This window comes from Symphodus melops (genome assembly GCF_947650265.1).
Source record: "Symphodus melops genome assembly, chromosome: 19".
NCBI lineage: Eukaryota > Metazoa > Chordata > Actinopteri > Labriformes > Labridae > Symphodus > Symphodus melops.
Genome location: NC_136709.1, coordinates 14,777,548 through 14,800,750, shown reverse-complemented (window position 1 = coordinate 14,800,750; position 23,203 = coordinate 14,777,548). Strand labels below are relative to the sequence as shown.

Genomic DNA, 23,203 nt, shown 5'->3' with positions numbered 1-23,203 from the left:
ATTTGTGTGTGTGTGTGTGTGTGTGTGTGTGTGTGTGTGTGTGTGTGTGTGTGTGTGTGTGTGTGTGTGTGTGTGTGTGTGTGTGTGTGTGTGTGTGTGTGTGCGTGCATGCATACCAGATACAGACATCAAGAAAGAAAGGACAGTGAACATGTACAGTATTTGTATATTAGCAGTGGTAGGATTGTCCAGGATTAAAATTGGATTTACACGAGCAGAAAAGTGGCACAGCTCAGAAGTGGACTTCCAGCCTTACGGCATTCAGGACTTTTTTTCTGTTGCAGCTTGTTTGACCAGCCCTCTTTAGGAGTTATCCGTGTCAGGGAAGTGCATTAAAACCAGTCAATTACTGATGATAACGCAAAGTGCAAGCTGAATCGAAACAAACTAAATTGGATTTTTTTTTTAAACCTTGTATAAACTGGTTCTATAGCTCTTACCTGCATAAATTTCCATATGTAGTGTATATGTAAAATGTGTATACTATCTGCAAAATGGACTTTGACACCTTTAAAATGTAACTGAATATTTTGTTGCTATAAAATACAAACTTCAAAAGTGTTACTGAAACACTTTGAAGAAGTTTGAAAGCTCGGCTAATCATGCATTCTGTAAGTTAGCTTGTTTTACTAAAAAAAATAAAAAAAAAGATGCTGGCAGGTCAAAACATACTGGCATGCTAACATGTAGCATGTCAGTTTTACTTTTCACTCAAAAGTACTTGATCTGACATAATTCAGTCATTAGTGTAACAAATATCACTTAGAATAGTAGTATTCTAAGTATGTAAAAGCAATACTAACTTCCTATCAAATGAACATATACATATACATATATATACATATATACACACACATATATATACATATATACATATATATATACATACATATATATATACATACATATATATATATACATATATGCATATATATATATATATATATATATATATATACACATATACATACATATATACATATATACATATATATATATATATATATATATATATATACATACATATACATACATATATACATATATATATATATAGTGGCACTGTCGCAGAAAATTTTAAGTGTCAATCACACTCGGTGCCTTACCTACACATCTGTACTGCCATGGGTTACTGCCATGTATACATACATACTTTTTTTTTAAGGTGCCTTGCCCTAAAAGTAGATACCTCGAGAACAAATACAATTTCTGGTTTGCTGGTGCAAAGTACTGTCAATTTGTAAAACATGCTGACATTCAGTAGTATAGTTAAAATCTGGCATATTAGCTTTTAAGCCCTTGCTGTCAAACTATGACTTGCATAGCAAAATAAGCTGGTTACAACGCAAATAATGTTACAGTAGTATAATTGTATAAAATATACATATTTCTATTTATGAGTTATGAGCTTAGATTTAGTTAAATTGGTTAGCCTCGAACTAGAATATTTAAAAAAAAAAAAAAATCAATTTGCTGGGGCCAAGTGTAAACTAAGAACAGATGTATGCCACTTATCTATTGTGTAAATCCAACTTTTGTTTGACCAGATGAACAGAAAGATACAGATTACAGTTTATATTAACAGTCATTTGTTAAAAGGCCACAAACTGCTGCGTCTGACTCCACTGACAAGACGGTAGAAAAAAATCCTCTATGAACAGGCAGATAAAACACTCAGGAATACAGTAGAAGTGAAGTAAATAAACACCATTATATGACATAAACTATTCCCTATTAATCCTTAGGGTAATGGATTTTTACTGTTGACTACATGCACATTCCTGTAAGTCGTTTCAGATGGCTTGAAGATTGTTCTGGATGTTACAATAAGGTGAAAAACGAGATACAAATACTGTTTTATCAAAAAAGAGCTCCAACTAACTGGCAGAGGATTCAGCGATGTCCTCATGAACATCAATTTTAGTGCACATTCACAAGAAATATCAACGCACGCAAAATATACAATCGATCCAAAACATTTTTTCAAGACTAAAAACATCTCAACAAGAAGAAAACTTTACCTCACAATGGCACTTTGTTTTATTTTTATTTTTTTCATTATTTCAATTTATTTTATCAATCTTTGGGGAGGATGGAAAAAACACTGAAGCTCAGTTTCAGTTTTTCTCTAAAGTCCTGTCACCTCCAGAGCAGTTTCCATGACAACTCGATCAGGGATTATGTAGTGCATTGTTTCCACTGATGGAGTTGCATCTTCTGTATCCATTGACCAATGTTGCGGATGGATGTAACTGTGAGGAAAGATAAAATAACGTTGTTTTTTTTTTAAAGTACACAAGTACATTATACAAGAACTGTTATAATCATTTTCAGTTGCAGGGAGAATTTTTATGTTTTATATAGTCTCAGACATGTGACTAATTATTTACCTAAATACTATATATATATCAGGTCACATAATGCATAACATAATATAACAATTTAAGGTCACACATTTGACTATTTTTCAACCAGTTCGAATAAATCTCAGAGCTCACCAAAACATCCCTGTGAAGTGTCTAGCTGAAATTCTGTATTTTAGCATCCATATATACCCCTCTATTTCAGCCCTGATCAGAACAGGCTGTTTCTGTGTCTGCAGCTGCCATACATACATACATACATACATACATACATACATACATACATACATACATACATACACACATACACACACATACACACACATACATACATACACACACACACACACATACATACATACAAAAACGTCCCTGTGAAGTGTCTACATACATGCATACATACATACAGACACACATACATACATACATACATACATACATACATACATACATACATACACACATACACACACATACACACACATACATACATACACACACATACACACACATACATACATACACACACACATACATACATACATACAAAAACGTCCCTGTGAAGTGTCTACATACATGCATACATACATACATACATACATACATACACACACATACATACATACATACATACATACATACATACATACATACATCCCTGTGAAGTGTCTAGCTTAAATTCTGTATTTTAGCATCCATATATACCCCTCTATTTCAGCCCTGATCAGAACAGGCTGTTTCTGTATGTATCTTTCATTCAGTCCTCTCTAATTTCTTCACTTACTCATTTTTGTCCATGTGAGGGACCATGTGACTCTGAAAAATAGGTGGGGACGGGAGGGGCAGAGCCTGCATCTGTTCATCCAGGATTTGGCCATCAGCAACTCCATGTGCAGATACACTGCTGTGGTCAATGGTGGTCTGGTCAGAGCCCGGCTGTAGATGTGAAAGATGCTGTGGGTATGGGTTCTGGTCAGAGTATGTGTCAGAGCTCGGCGAGGATGATGATTGGTTGCTGATGCTGGATGTGTTGGCATCCAGCATCTCCAGGAGGAGGTCGTATACCAGCACCACATTCTTCCTCTTCATGGTGGACAGATGGTCCATGCCTTTGTTACTGAACAGAGAGGGAAGATTATGCAGAGTGATACATATGTAATGTGATTTGTTAGAAAACAAAGTTTTGTTTCAGACTTTATTTTAAGAATGAAAGCAGCTAGTCGAGCGGTTATGTTGAACACCTTTAGCAGCCAAGGGTTCAAATCCAACCGTGGCTACATTACTGGATGTCATACCCCAGCCTGTCCACCCAATATTGAATTTAGTCTTGTAAAACATATTCTTCTTCATCTGTTTAGCTGCTAGGAGCTTAATAATATGTTATTCCAGTTAAAAAAAACTATTGTCTATCTCCATGTGAAGCTTCAGCGGAAACATGGCTTCTTCTAACACCTCCTGTTAGCACTAGCAATAGCCGCATGTAACGCTCGGTCCCTAGACCCCCTCGTTGAAAATGGTTTTGTGACATCACAAACCCATGATGTCACTGATCCAAAACCATTGACTCGTAGCATTCCCAATATTGTAAAAGTGGTGGGAAATATCAGAGAACGAAGCCGAACGACTGACAAATTACAAAATCGCAGATAGGCCGTCTTATCAGATCAGACATGGCACACGTGAGAACCCTGTTTTTTTCTCTCTTCATCGGGGACTCTAAGCATTAGAAATACAGACAGATGAGCCTGCATGGAGAAGCATTACATGAAAACAGACACTCTTTTTGAACATTAGCTTGGTTCAAAAAGGTTGTAGACACATAAAATAGATATAGAACCCCAAAAAGGGCATAATATGGGACCTTTAAATTTAGAATTAAAGATAAATGAACATCTTATTGTCACTAAAATACTTTAATGATCTAAAACAAACAAAAATGTTTGTGTTGGTTCTTTTGAAGTAAACGGAACATATTTTAAAACAGTGCACATTCTTAAAGTGTTTTTTTAAGTGTACTAAATTGTGTGCTCACTTAATGTGTACAGTAAGTACTCTATACCCGTTAAGAATGGTCATTCATTCATGTACAGTACATGTTTTAAAGTGTACTAATAAAAAAAGGAGATTTAGAAGAAATAAAGTTGGACATTTTATAAATGTCTGGGAGAATTGATTTTCCATTCTCTTCTCTGTAATCTCAGCAGAAGTTCCCATGTTTTATTGCCCTCTTTGGCTCTACCTGACGTGGCGGATGTGGGAGAGCAGCATGGTGAGGTGTCCGAGGCGCAGAGTCTGCTGCTGGGTCGACAAGCCGAGTTTGGAAATGGCCCAGACAAGAGCATCGATCACAGAATCCAGCAGACGCAACAGCTTGTTCCTGCTCTCCAGCTCCTCGGCTGTCTGCGGGGAGCTCGTACACAGATCTGAAACACACAGCACAGAAAGATTTTCCTCATCATCATACATAGTCTCATAATTGGCAGTGTGGCACTCTTTTATATGGTACATCTTATTGTTTGTGCTATTTGTGCAATTTGTCAGTCTCTTGCCATAAAAGCAGACGGCTCATTGCCCAGTTGGTTATCTTCAAACAATGCTTCATGCTTAAAAGACATAACCTGTACATCAAAAAATCTGCCCAGGTCATCTGAAGCCCCCCCCCACCCCACCCCGTCTAATTCTGTAATCCTGAAATTTCCTTCACCTTCTCTTTGACATCTCTGACTCGATTTCATTGGGGGTTTTTTTCCACAATTTGTTCTTTTCTTCACTCCAGCTGCAGCTGACTCGAGTCAACAGAACAGAGTCTGGCAAATATTCTGTGTGTGTGTGTGTGTGTGTGTGTGTGTGTGCGCGCGCGTGTGTGTGTGTGCGTGTGTGTGTGTGTGTGTGTGTGTGGGGTGTAAGGGAGGAACTTTGTTAAAAGTTGTTAGGACACGCAGAGAGGTCGATCACCTTGACGAAACCTGTGCAATGTAAGGGGGGGGGGGGGCTGGGAGAGGACACAGTGACCGCTGGGAACACATGAAAAGCTAAAAACAAAGGCGGCGTGGTAATAAAGTCCATCTTTACAGGTCATTTCATCCAAAATCTTAGTCAAACAAGCTGGAAGTTCAGCCGATCCAACCTTGTGAGAGCATCACTTTTAATGAAATCACATGGAAGACAGTTTAACCCCAGAGTACAGCACTTTAAAAGGTCATTGATATAGTTGTAAAATGGATTTCAACGTGAGGTTCTTGAGGCATGACTCAGACAGAACTTTAAATACTGTACTAGGCGCTGAGGCTGCCTAATTGCTCATTTTCCTTGTGTAGAATTTTATACAGCATTTAGATGTCCAATTGAAAGAACCCTGTCCTTAAATCAGAAACACAATCATTTTTTATTGCCAAGTACATCTACACATACAAAGAATGTGTCTTGGTGTATTGGTGCAAAAACAGTTAACATGGGAAATAAATCCAAAAGAGCAAGAACTTAAATAGAATAACATATAAGAAGCAATTACCAATCTATAAAATAGAAAAGTATTAGTAAAATAGAGAATAATAATAATAAAAAAACAAAACACTAAATGTACAATAATATGTAATTTTTTTCTGACTTATGTAAATATTTACACTAAATGACTTTAACAGCTTATTTCAAATTTGCTAACTGGCTGTTCGCCCCCAGGAAAAATACCATCAATTTCTGGAAGACAGTATAGAAACCAATGACCAACTATTAACAAATAACTCATGACTTTATGTCCAAGAAAACAAACCTTTTTTTCTTTATCTCAAGATCAGATTAAAAAGGAAAAATCCTGCATATTACTTTTGCTTAGAATTATTAGACCATTATTAGAAAACAACACAACATTTTGGTAACTCTGGACCTTTGTCATGTGTGCTCTCACAGATCCAGAGGAAAAGAAAGAGTAAGATTCAAGGCTATAGATTTTCATCAAACTTTATGAGATAAATAGCAAAAGAAAACCCAAAGGAAGCTTAATTTAAGTGTTTATCATAATGGAAGCATCATAACGGCAAGAATAGATGGTGATTAGATTAATATAAATTTAAGACCGAAGTAATGTGGGGTCTTTTTGTATGTATTTTGGAGCCAGAAACCAGGGAAAAAAGGAGCGAGAGATGAGGGAATGACAGCCACACATCGGATTTGAAGCTGGGCCGTCTATGACGAGGTGGGGTTTGACACATACACTGTAGTGACTCAGTGGAGGTTGGGATTCACTCCCATGTTGCGGTTGTTCTGTCCGTCTTAATATTTAACATTGACTATTTAGTCTTCCGAGTATATTCTTTGCAAGTTATGGAAGAACTTTGCACCAAATTTAAAGGAAATATGAGTAATGTCTTCCAGATACCCTGGAACTACAGTAACACAAAAGGGTAGAAAACTGTAAACATATTTGGATACAGTGATTTAGGCAATTATTTCAATTAAATGTCTTTGCGTTAAGTGAAAAGACACATTAACCTACAGAACAGTATATTCATGACACTAATAATTAGGCTGGTATTTGCTCTGATGACATTTCTTTTTCCCAATATTGGTCATTGACCCACTTACATCCAGATTAAGGTTTCAGGTACAAAAGAGCAAAGACACAAACTTATCTCTGTCACGTAAGAGTAAAAAACAAACACTGATGACCTAATAGGACCTAAACAGGTCAGTATAGATTTTTTGCTGATACAAAGATCATCGATCTCTGAAGGAATCAAGTTAAAACTTGCGTCAAAGAAACTCACTGGAGTTGAGGAGGATCATGGCCTTTAGACAGACATACTCCTCCCGCTGAAGCTTCAGCTCACGAAAACGAGATGTGGCAGCAAGCAGCATGTCAAAGATGTCCATGATGCCCTCCACACACTGTCCCTCCTCCCTACAGAGACACAAATAAAAACAGGGGTTTTGAAACAGAGAAAATGGGAAACAACTGTGAGAGCGAGAAAAATAAAGAAGAGAAACAAAAGAACAGAGAAGATGGAGCAAAAGGTTCAAACAAGAACTATTCGAAAGGCAAAAAGAATATGAGCTTTGACTCCAGTATGGTTGTCATATTAAAATCCATACCGTCATTGTTCATTTGAATTCAAGAGAAAAAATAATTAAGAGAAAAAATGACGAGAAAATGAAAAGCACAGTAAAGGAAATAATAAAGAAAAGGGCAAGACAAAAGGCAGAGAAAACATTGAAAAGATAAAAAGTAAAAGGGCAAATGTAACAAAGTACAAACAAGTAGAGAGGTCGGAGGCAAAGCACACAAAAAAAAGTGGAATAAAGAGACAAAATCACTTGAGTGAATTACTCGATTACTCGACTGAATTGATGGATTTGCATCCAGGATGTCTTCCTGTCCTTTCCAAGGAGAACGAGCTACTGCTCACAGGAACCGCTCAGCAGAGAAAAATAACACTATGTTATGAAAACACATCAAGGTTAACCTAAGCCCACAGTGATAGTTTCCGTGGTAGTAGAGGAAGAACAGTCAAATGCTAAACTGAACCCCTACAGTATTATAGGAGAGACTCCAGCCCTTCCTGAATTTTTGTTTCATTGATTCTATAATTTTTTGTAGACTTTCTTCGATTATTTGATCATATTGTGTCTTATTTTCCATCTGGATGGATCCCATAAAAAGAAAAAAAAACACCAATGAATGGATTCTACTTAAAATGGTTGTGTTTCCAAAGACTAATGTTTTTTTTTTGTCCCTCAGCGCTCTATTGCTGTAAAAAAAAAGATCCTTAAAACACATCAATGAGCAACACTGTTGCATTGTGTGCATTGCAATAGACTCAATACACACTATAGGCACCAAATAAACCCCTTAAAAAGGAACCAAAAGGCACCCCTAAAAAAGCAACTAAGCTGCAAGCGTGCTGATTTACAGTTAGCTCATTTTTAGCGTGTTTCAGGCCATATAAAAAAAAACAGCCTTGAAAAGCTGGTATAACTGACTGGCATGTTCCTTGCTCACAAGATAGCAAATAGGTTTCCAGAGGCACTACATTAATCTTTGTGAAGGACGGGGTGTTTAGTAACAAAGCTATTCGCTCGCTGACTGACAGTGGGCTAAATATTAGCATGTTAAATACAACATACTAAAAAACAGGGTCTCAAAAAGCTCTTAGGACTGATTTCTGCCAGCATCTTCCTTGATTACAAGAGTATAAGTCATTGGCATCACAGTGCACCTGGTAACTATGTTGAAGACTATGCTTAGTCTTTAGAGAACATATTTAAAGACTATTAAAGTGGATAGCAAATCAGTTTGGACACATAACGCTGTCTGGAGGTAGGCTCTTTAGCAACTATGCTAAAGACTTACTGGAGCTAATTGTTAAATTCAAATTATAATGAGTGCTATGGCTGTTCTCTACAGGAAAGTTTTAGAGATCCTTTCAGTAGAGTTAACACATGTGAAACCCAAAACCTTTATCATAGCTTGAGCTACGATGTTACAACATAGTGCTACAGGCTACAAACTAAAAACATCCACAAATGACAAATCAGCGATTTAATTTGAACTTCCATCAATGAAATGCTTTATTGGTTTACGACATCTTGTGACATCTCGACTATGCTTGCAACACGAAAACAACATGAAAACCTTAGCTGCTCTGCATGTTGTACGTATACAGTAGCCTACTACTCGGTCAACGAGAGTTCACTGTGTCAGCAGAGTGAGTGATGCTATTGCAAGTGGAACAGAGATTGTAATAACAATAAAGTCAGTTTATGTGTATTTATTCATTTATTTCGATTTACAAAGGTGGGAAAACTTGATTCTGATTCTACCTTAATCATTAATGTTTACCAGTCTGATCCACATATTGAGGAATACATAGGTTTTTAATTTAACACTGGTATTTGTATTAGTATTTGTATCAGCAGATACCCAAGGCTGAGGTATCACATCCATATCAGAACTTAGAAAGTTGGATTGGATCATTCCCATTTGAAATGCAATGGTACAATGCATTTAGATAAAAATGTTAATTCAAAATATGAAGTTTGTGTTTGAGTAAGTTTGATATGACTGTGATATGACTTTTAAAGCAAGCTTGGGTCATAAAAATAACTGGAAACAACATAGACTAGACTTTCTGCCATCAAACATCTTAAAATTAAACACTAAAAAGGAACCTGAACCTTTTTTTTTTAAAAGTAAAGTACAATGGTTCATCACGTAACACAAGTGCCGGTGCAAGTGCTAGCTTAATGACAGTGCATTAGCCATGAATACTAAGGGTGAAATGAGATGCTAGAAAGAGCCGACTGCTGTCTGGCCAAAGTTGAAGGTCAGTGTGGAAGGGAACAGCGAGTGATAAAAGATTTTTGGCAAGGAAAGCAACCAGCAGCTCAGGAGAATCAGAGATAAATCAGCAGCAAATGTTGGTGATATCTTTACTGCTCCAAGGTCTGATTGAACTCCCCCGTTTATTGTGTGATGTCAAATCGTCAGCAGAGTGTAACAATGTGGGAAGATAACGTTGTAACCAACAACACTGGTAAGGCAAACGTGGCAGCTGCACACGAGACTCTCTTTCAAACAGAGGAGTTCATCAAGAACAATAACGTTTCAAAATAGAGGCTGCAGCTTCTCTTCACCTTGAGTTCTGAGAAAAACAGGCCTTTATATATATAACAGACTAGTATCAAAGCAGTTTATTTCTCACTTCCAACACAGTCATGTCACGCCTAGGTTGAAGGAGAAATATTACTATGCAAAACATTTCCAGCTTGCAAAAGCTTACAAGCCTTAGCATGTGGGAGTTGAAGACAAAAAGATTTTGCCAAAAGCCTGTCGAACAAAAACTTTCTCCTGTGATGAAAAAGCTGCTTAAACCCTGAATTGCACAGCCGATGACACAAGGTATAAAAGACGCCTAAGCCTGCTCACCTGTTGAGTTTGAAGTCTGGAGAGAAGATTAGTTTTCCAGGATGATCCACAGACCTCCACATCAGGCCCAGCATCAGAATCTCCAACCAGCAGCACTTCAGGAGGTGGATCTGATCAGCTAGACTCAGCTCAACAAAACCTGTTGACATACAGTACATATTACACATGGTACAATAGGTCAGCTTGGGAACAAGAAGCAACGTATAACACACTCCATTTTCACCTGGATTCAGAGGTTATTTAAGTATCTGTTTCATATGTAGGCAGGGTATTAAAGGCTACATCAGCTTTAAATAACTTAGGATACAAACTCTTCAAAGTACCCTTAAAAAGAGGTCATCTGACTGCTTGCAACAGATAGTATTGTCGAGGAAACTAAAGCCAGTATAGAAGGGTTTTAAAAAGGGACCAATTAACTTTTATTATTCATAGACAGACACACAAAGGCCCTACACTCTAAAAGCAGTACTAAAGAAGTTAACAAAGACATCAATCGAAAAGCAACGAGGCCTTTAACTGGATAGCGCTTTGCACACCCGTCTCTGCCATCTTAGATCTTTTACAAAGCATTGAATGCACACTAATTTTCACTTCCGCCAGATAAAATCGTCTTTATTCCAAAAAAACCTTTGTGATCCTCTCACATTTACACCTCTCCTGTGGAGTGACCTGCTGAGCAGCACGCTGGCTGAGAGAGGAGAGGAGAGGGTTGAATTATCCCATATCCCATATATTTTCCAGCTGCTTATTTCATGGTGGATTGAGTATTATCCTATATGATATGCACATTAAGCTGCCCCAACAACAGTTTTTTTCTAAATGGAGTATAGAGGCCATCTGTATTGTCAAATGGAAAAAAAAACTAAAACACTTGTTTGTATCAAAGTCTAACAAATTCAATTCTTCAAATCCTGATCATTAAAATGTAAGGGAATCGTGGTGTCACTTCTATGCTTTTTTGTTGAGTGTATTAGGAAACTGGATGTAAAATCAACTTTCTGTTTTAAAGCATATTGTTATGGGTTGTGGCGTGTTGTTTCTCCCCTCACTCTCTGTTACAGGTTGGCGCTCCGCCCAGCTCTCTCTATGAGAGGCAAATTGGACTCACCTGTGTCTGTCAGGCGCTGCATGCAGCAGGAGGAGGAGTGCAGTGTGGCGGGTGCTTGCGAGGAAGAATGATTAATTTCGTTTACTAGATCTTCAGGCTGCCACAGTGCAAGCTGTTCATTTTTTGTAAAAGAGCTGACATTGCTCTATGGTTGAAGGTTTAGTCGTTTGTTTCTTGACTTGGATTGATCTAAGTTATTTTTCAGTTGGTGCATTTAAAAGGAGCTTGTTTTTGTTAGTGATTTATTATTGTAAATAAATCCTTACACTTTTTTTGTATAACATTTTAGTCTATTTTTTTATGATCCAGGTTTTAGTATTTATCGTTACTCTCTGCGTCCCCTAGAAATCCGGGGAACATAACACATATGTTAAATATATTTTACATTATTTTTTATTATTTGTTTTATGTATTTCAATATCAATAAAAATCAATTATTAAAATGTTTGTTAAGAAATATACAGTGTCTTTAAGATCATCTGCTTGAGAAGAATAAATTTCACATCACAGTCATCACAGCCTCCTACGTTAATGTATTCAATTTGACAGTTTTGATCTTACCAGGGATCTTTTTAGCCCAGCTGATCATTAGGACCAATTCTTTGTCAGCCAGGTTTGTGAGGGACATCATCATGCTGGCCTCAGTGAAGGGCTTCTTTAAGTCCTCCATGAGGTAGATCTCCGGAGGCTCTGCCTCCATGATACGAGAGATGAATTCTTCTGGGCTCATGGCGGCATTGTGTATATGGTTCACCTGAGGGATGGGGCCGACTGGAGCTAGGGGACCCTCGAGGTGGAGATGTCGCTGTGCCCGAGAACCAAGCCCCACCCTGACTAAACTTTTGCCTGTGGTATCCCGAGTCTGGAGGCCACCACGGCGGTGTCTGGTTCCTCGATAACTGCAGCGTTCACGCCTTACACCTTTTATAAAAAGTCAGAGAAAGAAACAAACTGTCAAATGACCTATGACGTCCCTTTGCACTATTATGTGAGATAACATGATGAAATGCTGTCTAGTAGTACGATCAAATTACATTAAAATAGGTGTAAGTCAAGTAGGTATGCCTTTACCTAACAGTCATCCCAAAAACAGTTTCCTATTCTAACAAATGGATGTTACATATTTTCTTGAAAATCTCTACGGACAAAATTGCTGTATGATTTGAAGGGCAGAGTGCCTCTACCTGGAATCATCTACAGAAATCTACAATAAATAAAATTGGTTTACTCTTAACTATTACAAGAACAGTTTGACATTTTGAGAAATAAAGCAATTCCCTTTTTTTCTAAGAGTTTGACGAGGAGATTCATACCTCACATGCATTATCTGTCCTTTAATACCAAAATTACGGTAAGCTTGGCCTAGCATAAATACGAGCCTACTAGAGATCGTGCTGCAGAGAAAGAGCTTAAATTTGCCTGTCTTGAAGAAATGGAAGCTGAAATATCCCGATCAATTGTTTTTAATTGGCACTATGGTGAGTCAGATCCTGAGTGTTTTCAGAAGTCTCAAAGTTTACGTCATAATGGGGTCACAGATAGAACGTTTCAGTTTTTCTCTGTAACTGCTTGAACTCTGGTGCTGCCAAATCACTTACCACATTTCATCATGCCCACTTCATAGCATTTGCGTAGGCGACAGGCCTGGCAGCTTTTACGCCGGTTCTTGTCGATAGTGCACTGATTTGTTGCAGGGCAGATGTAGTCATTGTGCCCTAAAAAGGAAAGGCCAGACATACGGCATAATTATTTCGATATTTAAAAAAAAAAAAGAAACGGTTGAGTAAATATGGACAGGAAGACAGAGTTGATACCTTGGATACTCCTTTTGAAAAAAGCCTTGCAGCCCTCACAGGACCACACGCCGTAGTGGTACCCCGAGGCGTAGTCATGACACACGGCACAGAAGTGCATGTCGGCTTTCCCTACTGCAGGTGAACACAAGGAGGAGTTCACACCATCCACTCTTTCCTCTGATCTTTTCCCCAGCGGCTTGTTACAGCCGATGATGGAGCTGCAGGAAGAACCAAAGCCTCTGTGAAAGAGGGACAACTTGACATTTGGAATTTTCGCCCGTCATTTGACTGTTATTACTCTGAAAGGAGCTCCATTTCTGTCAACTGGAAAATAGCATCTGAAAATGTAATCATCGAGACATAATGGGTATATATCCTCCAGCGTTCATGGCAAGTGTCATTATGAAAACCAACTGATGCCACACATATTACATTTATAGAATATGCTTTCACAAAGGATGAAGAACAGCTGTAGATATACTGTGTTAAGGGCAAATCTATCTAATCCCATGGATGAGTGAATTAAAAACTGATCCATTTTTTATTCCAGAAGGACTTAAGTACCACCATGCAAAGTCTTTCCTAATATTCAACGAAGATTTTAGCTGTATCTCTTTAACTACATACAATAACTAGGTTCAACAGCCAAGCTTTAACTTTGAAGTTCTCACAGTGCTGTAGGAGATTACTCGACATGTTGTCAGTGAGCTCTGAATGGAATAAATCCCGGTCTAAAGTCATTCAGATTTTTCACTGAAGAGGCTGTCAAACAATGCTTCTTACTTAAAAGTAGATAACACATTCATGTTCACACATCAAGTTCTTCAGTACAAATATTCTTCCATGATTCCTTTGCCAAAGATGGCAAAACAGTAAGGGGACAAAGATTCAAGAGTAGGCTTCCAATTTCTGAGCATTTACCTTAAAACTCTATCTTTGAGTACCTGTGTGTTTTTGTTTTTTTTTGCATTAATGGTACTCACCGAATATCAAATATTTACATCCTTTCATCATTGTCTGTAAACCTACCTGCTGTTGTTGAAGTTGTGCGATTTGGGGTCCAGCCAGGGGACCTGTAAGCCAGGTTCATTGTAGACGATAGGCTGTGGGCAGCGCAGAGTCAGTGAGGGCATGTTGTTGTGGCTGTGAGGTGGCCAGAAGGCTGATGGACTAAGGGGGTTGCAAAGAGATGATGGACTGTCGGTGACGGGCGGCCTGGCATAGGTCAGCACAGATGGGCTGTAGAAGGTCAGAGGTCCATGTCCGTGGTTGTACTCGTGGCTATTGTCCGTGTATGGAGAAGGGATGTAGACCGTGTGGCTATCCATGCCCTTAGGAGAGCTGTACACTGCAGGCAGGAGACCTGGGGAGCTAGCCCTCTCTGAGGCTTTGCTAGAGTCCACGTCCTGGAGCTGAAGCAGAGGTAACTGGTCAGTGTCTAGCCCTGGGGAGGTGGCCATGTCAGAGGGAATCTACTGTGTGAGGTGACAGAGATGAAGAATACGATGATGCAGTCGGTTCCTTTAATGCATATTCTGATGCAGAAAAAGTCCTGTGAAGAAGAAATACTGATTTGTTTAAATAATCAAAGAATAAAAATTAGCCGAAAAATCTGATCAACCTAATGGTTCATTTGGTTTAAAAGTAAATATTGAACAGATGAATTAAAAATTGAATCTAGATGAAAAGTCAAAGTTTTTGCCGCCTGTCAATTAGTGAATAGAACTTTAAAAGCACACTTCACTGCAGGAACTATTTTCGAAAGGTTCCTAAAAGATCAACAGTTTTACCTGCTCTTAAGCCAAGTGCACTGGAAGCTAAATTCAAGCTCCATGTTTGAACTGTCATTATTTACTTGTATATGTCATATCATTCATTTTTAATGTATGAGTCTTTGCCAAAACCACTATTGATACTTTTATTAAGGTGAAGCTTTTAACTATTATTTGATGGAAAGATGAGATGCCAATGTGCTTTTAACAGAACAAATGTGCCTCTGGGAAGAGATGCAAGATTTGTGTAGTAAAGTAGTTCTGGTGAAGTAAGTAGTTAGGGTTAACTTTTAGTTGAGACCTCCTTTTCTTTGCAGGGGTTTACAGCTGCAACATCTTGGTCCATAACATCCTGGAGTGGCCACATCATCTGTTAAGTATCAGATCAATAGTTCAAGTTTTACGAGTTCACTCGGGCTGGGACTTCTTGGCTGTGTCCTAATTCGATTTGATGTTCATTCTTGGAGTAACTATTCAATTCAGAATTGATTTTTGAGTCAAAACAATTCATTGATCCACAGATTCAAAGTCTATGTATGAATTACTATATATTTCAGGATCCACTCCTGTCATCTGTGGGACTGGCTTAATTTCTTGTGGCTCTATTTGCCATTCTAATGAGCAGGAAGTGACTACTTACCCACAAAAACAAAACAAAAAAATTGCACAAAAAAATATTTTTGGAAGTTATGAATCGATGTTAAATCTTAGAAGAACCTCAATTTTAAATTAATTATAAAACATTTCGACTACACTTACTATAAAGCTAAACTTATTTTGTAAGATGCAGAGGAGCTGCCATAAACTATGTTGGAAAGCTAGCTTTTAAAAGATATCTGAAACATTAAATTGCTTTATCCCTTACTAAAGTTAAGATAGCCAACTACACTTGGAATGTGGATAGTGATTAAGAGTAAAGCCATGAGGGTGTAACCTTTCCAAGCAAGAGACTGGAGGCATGTAATGCAGAGATCAAAAATCAAAACCAGCAAAACACTAAAAAATATACATGGGTTAAATATAATACACTGGCTCCAAAATGAAAAAGTAAAAACCATGTTACGTAAATAGAGGTAAGACAACTGCTTTTAAAACATGCTTTTTAGTAGATCCTGAAAGTCAATCAACGTAGATGTAAAAAAAAAAAAAAAAAACTCTCTGATCTCTGATGTTGTGATAGCAGTTTGGAACCAAACACTTTGTTGGTTTTTCTACAATTTTTATTTGCTGCAAAGTGAATCCAGAATGGACAGGAGACACTTTGCCACATAGTCCCATGGTCAGTGGCTTTAACTGTCAATATGTGTCCCACATGACAGGTCAGAGTGGCCTTAAGCACAACAATGCATTCTTATCTGTTCAACCCGAACATAGGGTACACATGCGGCCATAGCACGCTCGGGCCTGATTTGAAGTCATAATATCTTGGCTAAAAAACATTAGCAGGTCAACATGCTTTCTCCACATTAGCTGAATTTGACAAATAAATCTTTTTAAAAAAAAAGTTATTAAAGCAAAATAATTTCAGAGAACATTTTCAGTTATGCAGTGTTTCAAAAATACATTCACAATTGACTGAAGATAAACTTTGAGTTATTACACCAGCTTGATATCATTACAAAGAACGTATTTGAAAATTCAAAAAGGGGAACTTCCCAGAAAGATTTTTGAACCCAGTTCAACTGGCAGGCTCTGGGGCAGTTTGTTTGAACTACAAATCTTTCTTCTTCTTCGTATCTCTAAGCCCAAGTTCAAAGTCAAGTTGAGAGAGAGAGACAACTCGGGAGCACACCCAATCAAAACAACCAGAGACACAGTCAATCAAATTTTTGAGTAAGTCAACCCGAAATCCTGTGACAAAGACGTTAACTCTGATTGCAGTCGGTCGTTTCATTGAGTCAATATTTAACTGAAGTTAGCGTTAAAGCGTATGATTAAACAAAAACAAAACAAACAAAATCAGTTTTTTTTGCCGATTCAATTGATTTGACTTCTTGAAAGGGCATGATAACTTGGAAACTCAAAATTACACACCTGTCTGCATTGAAATACGACCTATATAAAAAACGTTTGGAGCTCCCACCACCATCTTCATTCGAGCGACGCTCTGGAAGTACTAACTGGATTTTTTATTGAGCGTATCAGTCCATTTACCAACGGCAGAGGACATTTGCAGTTATGCTGAAGTGATTCAAAAATACAGTCAAAATTAACTAAAGACAAACACAAACTACAAACATGTTGGTTGAGCCGCATTTCACAACAAAAACCCTGGATGCAAAGAAGGGCTTTTTGGCTTGCAATTTAAAAAGCTCTCTTGAGTAATTGAGGCGGTTTGCTCTTGCTCAGGTTGTCTGCAATCCTTCTTAAAAAGTGAGAGCAAGGTCTGTATATTTATGGAAACCAAGTTTACTGGAAGTTAAAGGTCTTCATTACTCTTTTCAAATTCACATCCACATTAAGAATTAATCCAAAAAAAAATTTAAGTCCATAATTAGAAACCTAAATGTGTGCCCAGCTCTGAAAACAATCTACCAAAATACGAAAAAAAATATTACAAGGAATTTTGGAATCAACGATTGCACACATGGGCTAAAGTCCAGAAAATTTACCAAAAATGTCAGAATGAGCTACATGTGTGAACACAACTGGCAGAGTTTTTCCTGCTTACCCCTTAGTAATACTCCTGCGTTAAGTCCAGGTCAGCTAATGTGTCGACGCAGCAGATAAAAGGTTTTTCACTGTATTGTGCAGAGGGTTACACTAATTTCAATGTTATTCATATCTTTCAGCTCTAAAGACAGCCAAAGCCAGCTGTGAAATATCCCTTTAGCAACACTGCAAAAGCTATTCACAATACAATGATGCAGAATCATTTTGTGTCAACTCACACACTATTATTCTGCTGTTGGTAAATGCACTGATACACTGAATAAAAATGTTATTGTGTCTGTGAAAATGGAAGTGCAAGAGCTAAACAAAACTAGATCATGGTTCGTGAACCAAGCGACACAGCAGCAGATGGGTCATTTAATACAACCGGGCTGTGAGTCAGGATATTAGACGGGTATAAAGAACACAATGGTGCACATTCTTAGGATAAAAAGTATTGCCTTCATTCTGGATGACACTTCACACCCCCGAATATCTTCTCAGACCTGTTCAAATTTAACACTCAGACAGACACAATAAACTCAATCTATCACATGCTGCTGGAGACATTTTATAAACCAAAGCCCATTCATGAGGCAAAAAAACTCCCCAACAAATGGAAACATATCAAACAGTTCAAACGACTCACTTAGTTCTTCAGGCTGTGTGCCCACACTGTCAGGCTGTCACCCATTGACCATGTAAATACTGTATCTGTTTAGTCAGAACGTCTGTGCTGAAGTTTGAGCTTTGGACAGACTGGTGTTCATGGCAACATTCCATGTCAAACCACCAGGCTGGCATCAAAGGGCCAAAGGTGCCTTAATGCCACTTGTTTATTCCTCTGATTCATTCCCGATACCAGAAGCCTGGTCTTTAAACCAACAGGACAAAAGAGCTTAAACGTTCATGCTTCCCTTTGTTTAAATTCTCAATCTACTATCTCCGTTTCAAAATCCCTGCAAGCCCCCCAAACATTAGGATGTACACGATTGCCTTGAACAAATAAAAAACGTCTAAAAAGGAAATCAGTCATCTATTGCCATCGAAACTGTAAAACTAGGTTTGTCTTAGTGGTGTTGCCGTACCTGTACAGGTTTTGTCTTCATTGTTGAAAGTAGAGGAAACGCACACGTCACTCAGATCAAACTGATTGTTAAGTGGAATAGGGAAGTTATCACAGAAGTCCTTTTTTTAAAAATATATTTTGGTTTATTTTTCCGAGAGCTTTAGCAACCCCAGGAATACGAATATACAATACAATTGTATAGTTGAAATGCCCAAATGGTTTGAAAACACATTAATTTCAATGTGTGTATCCTGGCTGACATTTCCCCTGGTCCTTTTTTGGTCCTTGGAGATGCAAATATGTAAATCTATACCACATGAGATAACCCTACAGTACGTAGCAGAATGTATACCTGTTTGTTCTTGATTGCACATTTTTAAAAAGTAGTTTGAATTCTTATAAGTATTTAAGTACACCAGTGCTTTGAAGTAATAATTTGACAGAATTCCACAGCAGCATCGATACTTTGAATCAAGTCATGACACTGTCCAAGACTGCCTTTAACTAAAACTTTTTATTCACCAAGGTAAAAAAAATAATACAGAAATAATAATTCACTGGACTTCTACATAAAAAAGGAAGACCTTGTTTATACGCACTTTTTCTATTTGTGGGGCTGAACCTGAAAATTCAGATATTCACTTATCAGGTAGGCAATCAATTATTAAGTTTAGGATTTTTTTCTTATTATTTGGGTACCTGATACTCACCACGGCCAGTGAACGTCTCACTTCAGCTCACCACAACCGTTAAAGGGAAGACCAAATGCCAAAGACTTTAGCTGTTCAAAATAAGCGAAGACAAAGGTGTCGGTCTGTTTGTAAACTGAGCACGCTTCATATATAACATAAAAACATACATTTGTTGTATTACGACAACAGTATGTAGGGCACAGTTAGTCCTGGTGCACCAGCCAGTGTGACAGTGCCCTTATTGAGACATACAATTTGTAATCCTTCGTTGATATTCAATACTCTGGTGAAGCTCTCAACTCGAACTTATGTTCGCTAACAAGTCTGAGAGTGAATAGATCTTGTTCGCTTATGGACACTACAGGGGCTTCAGAACATGTATTTCAACATCCAATACCAACTTGTTGTACTAAATTGAAACCCTACTGGGATTCATGAATGGACAATCATTTTAAAAAACTCTGGAACACCCTGAGGAGTTTAGTCAAAGAGATGAAGTCCATACAGGACCTTGTTCACACAAAAAAAAAGGCAGGCTTTTCCTCTCTTAATAAAGAGATTTCTTAAGAAGAAAAAGCTTGTTTGGAAAAGAAACTAAAGCACAAATGTAGCTCAGATCTGTCGCCTTAGGAAGATGGAAGACACGGTTCCAGAGGGCACACACTGCTTTAACAAAGCATATGTGAGCAACAAGAAATGTCTCGCTTGTTGCATGAAACAAGAGCTGAACCTGGGTGAATGAAAGTACAACATGTCTCTCCATTGAGGACTTTTTTTTTTTTGCAGGCCAATGTATCAAAAACCTGTTTATTTCTGGTGTATAAAAGAAGCATGGAGCCCTCCTCCCCGCTCAGAAAAAGGCTCCCAGCCAGCAGCACATACCGAAACACAAAGACCCCCAGCAAAACCATTAGGCGGACTCTTTCCCTCCATTCTCTCAGCTCCACAAAGACGACAAGGAGCTGCTGGAGGAGAGGAACTCGGCTGAATTGAAGAGGTGGACAGATTACATGGGAGCAGGAGGAGCTGGAGGATTGGGAGGGAGCTGCTTCTGGCTCACAGAGGAATAGAAAAAAAAAGTGAGAAGCACGAATGGACAAGCCTATTATAATGTCTGGATTTCAAGTCAATTTCGCTGTCAGAGCTGCTGAATGGTCTACATGCCTGACAGGTCTGCTGTAGTACTGTACCTCAAAAAAAAGTATGACATGCTCAGAGAGCAATTTATTCTACTTCCGTCTCGTTCCTTCAGACAAAGAGATATTGTACAGTTTAATATCTGATATTGAATTACTTAAATAAACATTTTACTCTTCTTTTTTTCTTTTAAATGTTCTAACTTTCATTGTCAAAGCTTATTCATTTTACTTTTCATATTGCCAGTTCAAAGTGCAATATTTACACCCCTAAGACATCTTCAAGCTTGTGAAGATCACACACCGGGACACAAATCTCAGAGTCAAAATGACAAAAGTACAAAAGGTAGAGTGACGTTGGAGATTTGTTTTCTGAGCTGTTGCAATTTAGTAATCAAAAACCTGAATTGTTTCATCAATGGGAAATACTGGACAATAGAGCAGAACTGATTTTTAATTTCACGTAACTTCACAGCTAAGATGCCTTTCCTCTGTAGTTTTGTCGAATTTATTTCGGTTCATTTGAGCTTTTCTTTGTTACATTATCGCCAGAAATGTATGCATTATAAATTATCAAATATAAGTGACTTAAAATGAGATAGAGGAGGGGGGTATACACGATTGTCATCACGGGTTTACAGTCACACGTTTGGTTGTAGTCTACTCACGGGGCGACACAAATTGGACAACCTCCCAGGAACGGATAAATACATGGAGTGTGAAGTTGTGATTCGTGACAGACAACCAGGCCATCGATCTCCTGCATGTTTTGCTCTGACACTCAAGAGCAGAGCCAGCGGTCTCACACGCTAACGAAGCAAAGTGCTCCGCCTTCTCCTCGCAAATCAATTAAAAGAAGCGCTTTCTGGCTCTGACTAGTAGTGAAAGGATCACCGTTAAACACTGTAACCCCCTTCAGTGGTATCACAACTCTCCACTAACGGCTAAAAAAAAAAAAAACTGTTAACATTTGTGCAAATCTTCAACACTTTGAACTTTATGATTTGTATGCGTAAAAGAATGAAAGATTTCACAAGTTTTAAAAAGGAGTCGTCCTTCACAAAATGACATCCGCTGACGAAACGTGGAAATGAGTTTGTATTGAGGGAAACATTTTCAGCACACCTGCCTCAGGAGAAAAAAACACGCCTCTCTTGTTTTCTCCACTTCATCTCGTCGCTGAGTGAAAAGAAGACAAAGGAGGACGTGATCCTAAAAATTCGTATGAGTGAAGAATTAATGTTACGAGAGGCTTACTTGAGAAGGTTGAGAAAACAAGTTACTACATGATTGCTGCTCACTGATCATCGTTCATCGTGAAGAGGATTCTTTTGATTTCATTTTAGAGCTTCATCCAACCTCTGCGTTACTAAACATAAAAGCTCCGACACTCTGCCTTCGTCGAGAAGAATCACAGACCAGAGCTGTACTCCAATGCCCCCAGAGACCATATCAATGAATAAAAACTAACAATATCAAGTGACAATGGAAACAATACTCAAAAATCAGCAGCAGGGCAGCGGACTGTCTTACCAGCTAACAGGGACCTTTTGTAGGAATCCATTCGGTACACTATTTGGGGTCCAGCGACAAGACATCACATCTTCTACATTTGGTTTGTTCTCTTTTAAAGATTCACACATCCTTTACTACTTCTGAATGTATTTCCTCAAAACATTAACAAACTTTTATAAATATTTGGACACTTTGTATCAGCTTTACCAGCATCTGTTTTCAGACAGCATGACTGTGCATGAACAGTCTGTTTTAATGGTGCCCATTAAGTTTGACTGCCGCAGTTTCAGTTTAAGCCAGTCAATATCTTTCTTTACACGTCAGTCCACAGTCCTATCCAATAAAGGCATCCCCCACCATAGAAACATAAATGTGCTTGAACTTGTGAGGAATTCATCTATGTTCTTTGGGACATCAACTACGTGTTTCTGTCAATGAGCGTGTGTCAATAAAGATTCAGTTGAAGCAGAGCTCAGGTCCTGCTGAGTATTTCTCTCACCATGATTATTTTTGTCTCAGGTTTTGAAAAACTCCTGAAAGTCCCCCTGCAAATGGACTCCACATGTCGCTGTGTGCCTCCAGATGTTGCTCCTCCGCTCACCCCTGCACCTGTGACTTGAATTGGCCCCTCCGAGGACAAAAAAACGTTTTCTTTGAATTGAATTTGAATTGAATTTGACATTGTTTACTGCAAACCCATAGTTGTTTTTTTTCCCCTTTTCTCCCACTTAGGTTGCAAGCTCAACTGAACATTCTGGTCCTGCATTTGATAAACAGGGAACAGAGCAGGAGGACATACTGAAACTTGCAGTGAAAAAGAGAGGCAGACACGCACGGTTAGATTTAACCCAACCAGGAAGCAACGATCAGAGCAAGCATTGACCCATGGAGAAAACGATCAGCTTTAAACACCCCTCTCAATCAGAATGAAATCCTTTCTGAATAAGCTGGATCAGATCCATCATCCCAATTGATGTGTTCCTCATTTTCATTCTGATCACCACAAGTCTTGAAATGTGTCTGTGTGACAGACAGCAGGTTGGTTTCAACCGGAGCGAACAGGTGAATAAGTTCACCCGTATTATATATATAGATTCAACAAACCACTTTATATGGAGTATAGTGTTGTACTGTAAACTGATTACAAAATAGAATCCGGATTTATCACAATCTTAAAAG

The 23,203-nt window shown here is 38.3% G+C and overlaps 1 protein-coding gene across 7 annotated transcripts in view; it reads right to left on the bottom strand.

Moving 5' to 3' along the window:
* Positions 1–1,483: 1,483 nt before the first annotated feature.
* The window catches only part of esr2b (estrogen receptor 2b), a 98,069-nt gene continuing 76,349 nt past the window's right edge, over positions 1,484–23,203 (bottom strand). For 2 of the 7 annotated variants that reach the window (XM_079370264.1, XM_079370262.1), the window contains exons 2-10: positions 14,218–14,740; positions 13,207–13,427; positions 12,991–13,107; positions 11,954–12,313; positions 10,285–10,423; positions 7,127–7,260; positions 4,603–4,786; positions 3,148–3,480; positions 1,484–2,252 (exon numbers count right to left, since the gene is read on the bottom strand). In XM_079370264.1, the coding sequence (XP_079226390.1) occupies positions 2,129–2,252; positions 3,148–3,480; positions 4,603–4,786; positions 7,127–7,260; positions 10,285–10,423; positions 11,954–12,313; positions 12,991–13,107; positions 13,207–13,427; positions 14,218–14,648 (2,043 nt within the window). In that variant the 5' untranslated portion in view covers positions 14,649–14,740 and the 3' untranslated portion in view covers positions 1,484–2,128. Of the gene's footprint in view, positions 2,253–3,147; positions 3,481–4,602; positions 4,787–7,126; positions 7,261–10,284; positions 10,424–11,953; positions 12,314–12,990; positions 13,108–13,206; positions 13,428–14,217; positions 14,741–22,523; positions 22,642–23,203 lie in introns of those variants that run through there. The other 5 variants (XM_079370263.1, XM_079370266.1, XM_079370267.1 and 2 more) reach the window with 5 other exon arrangements.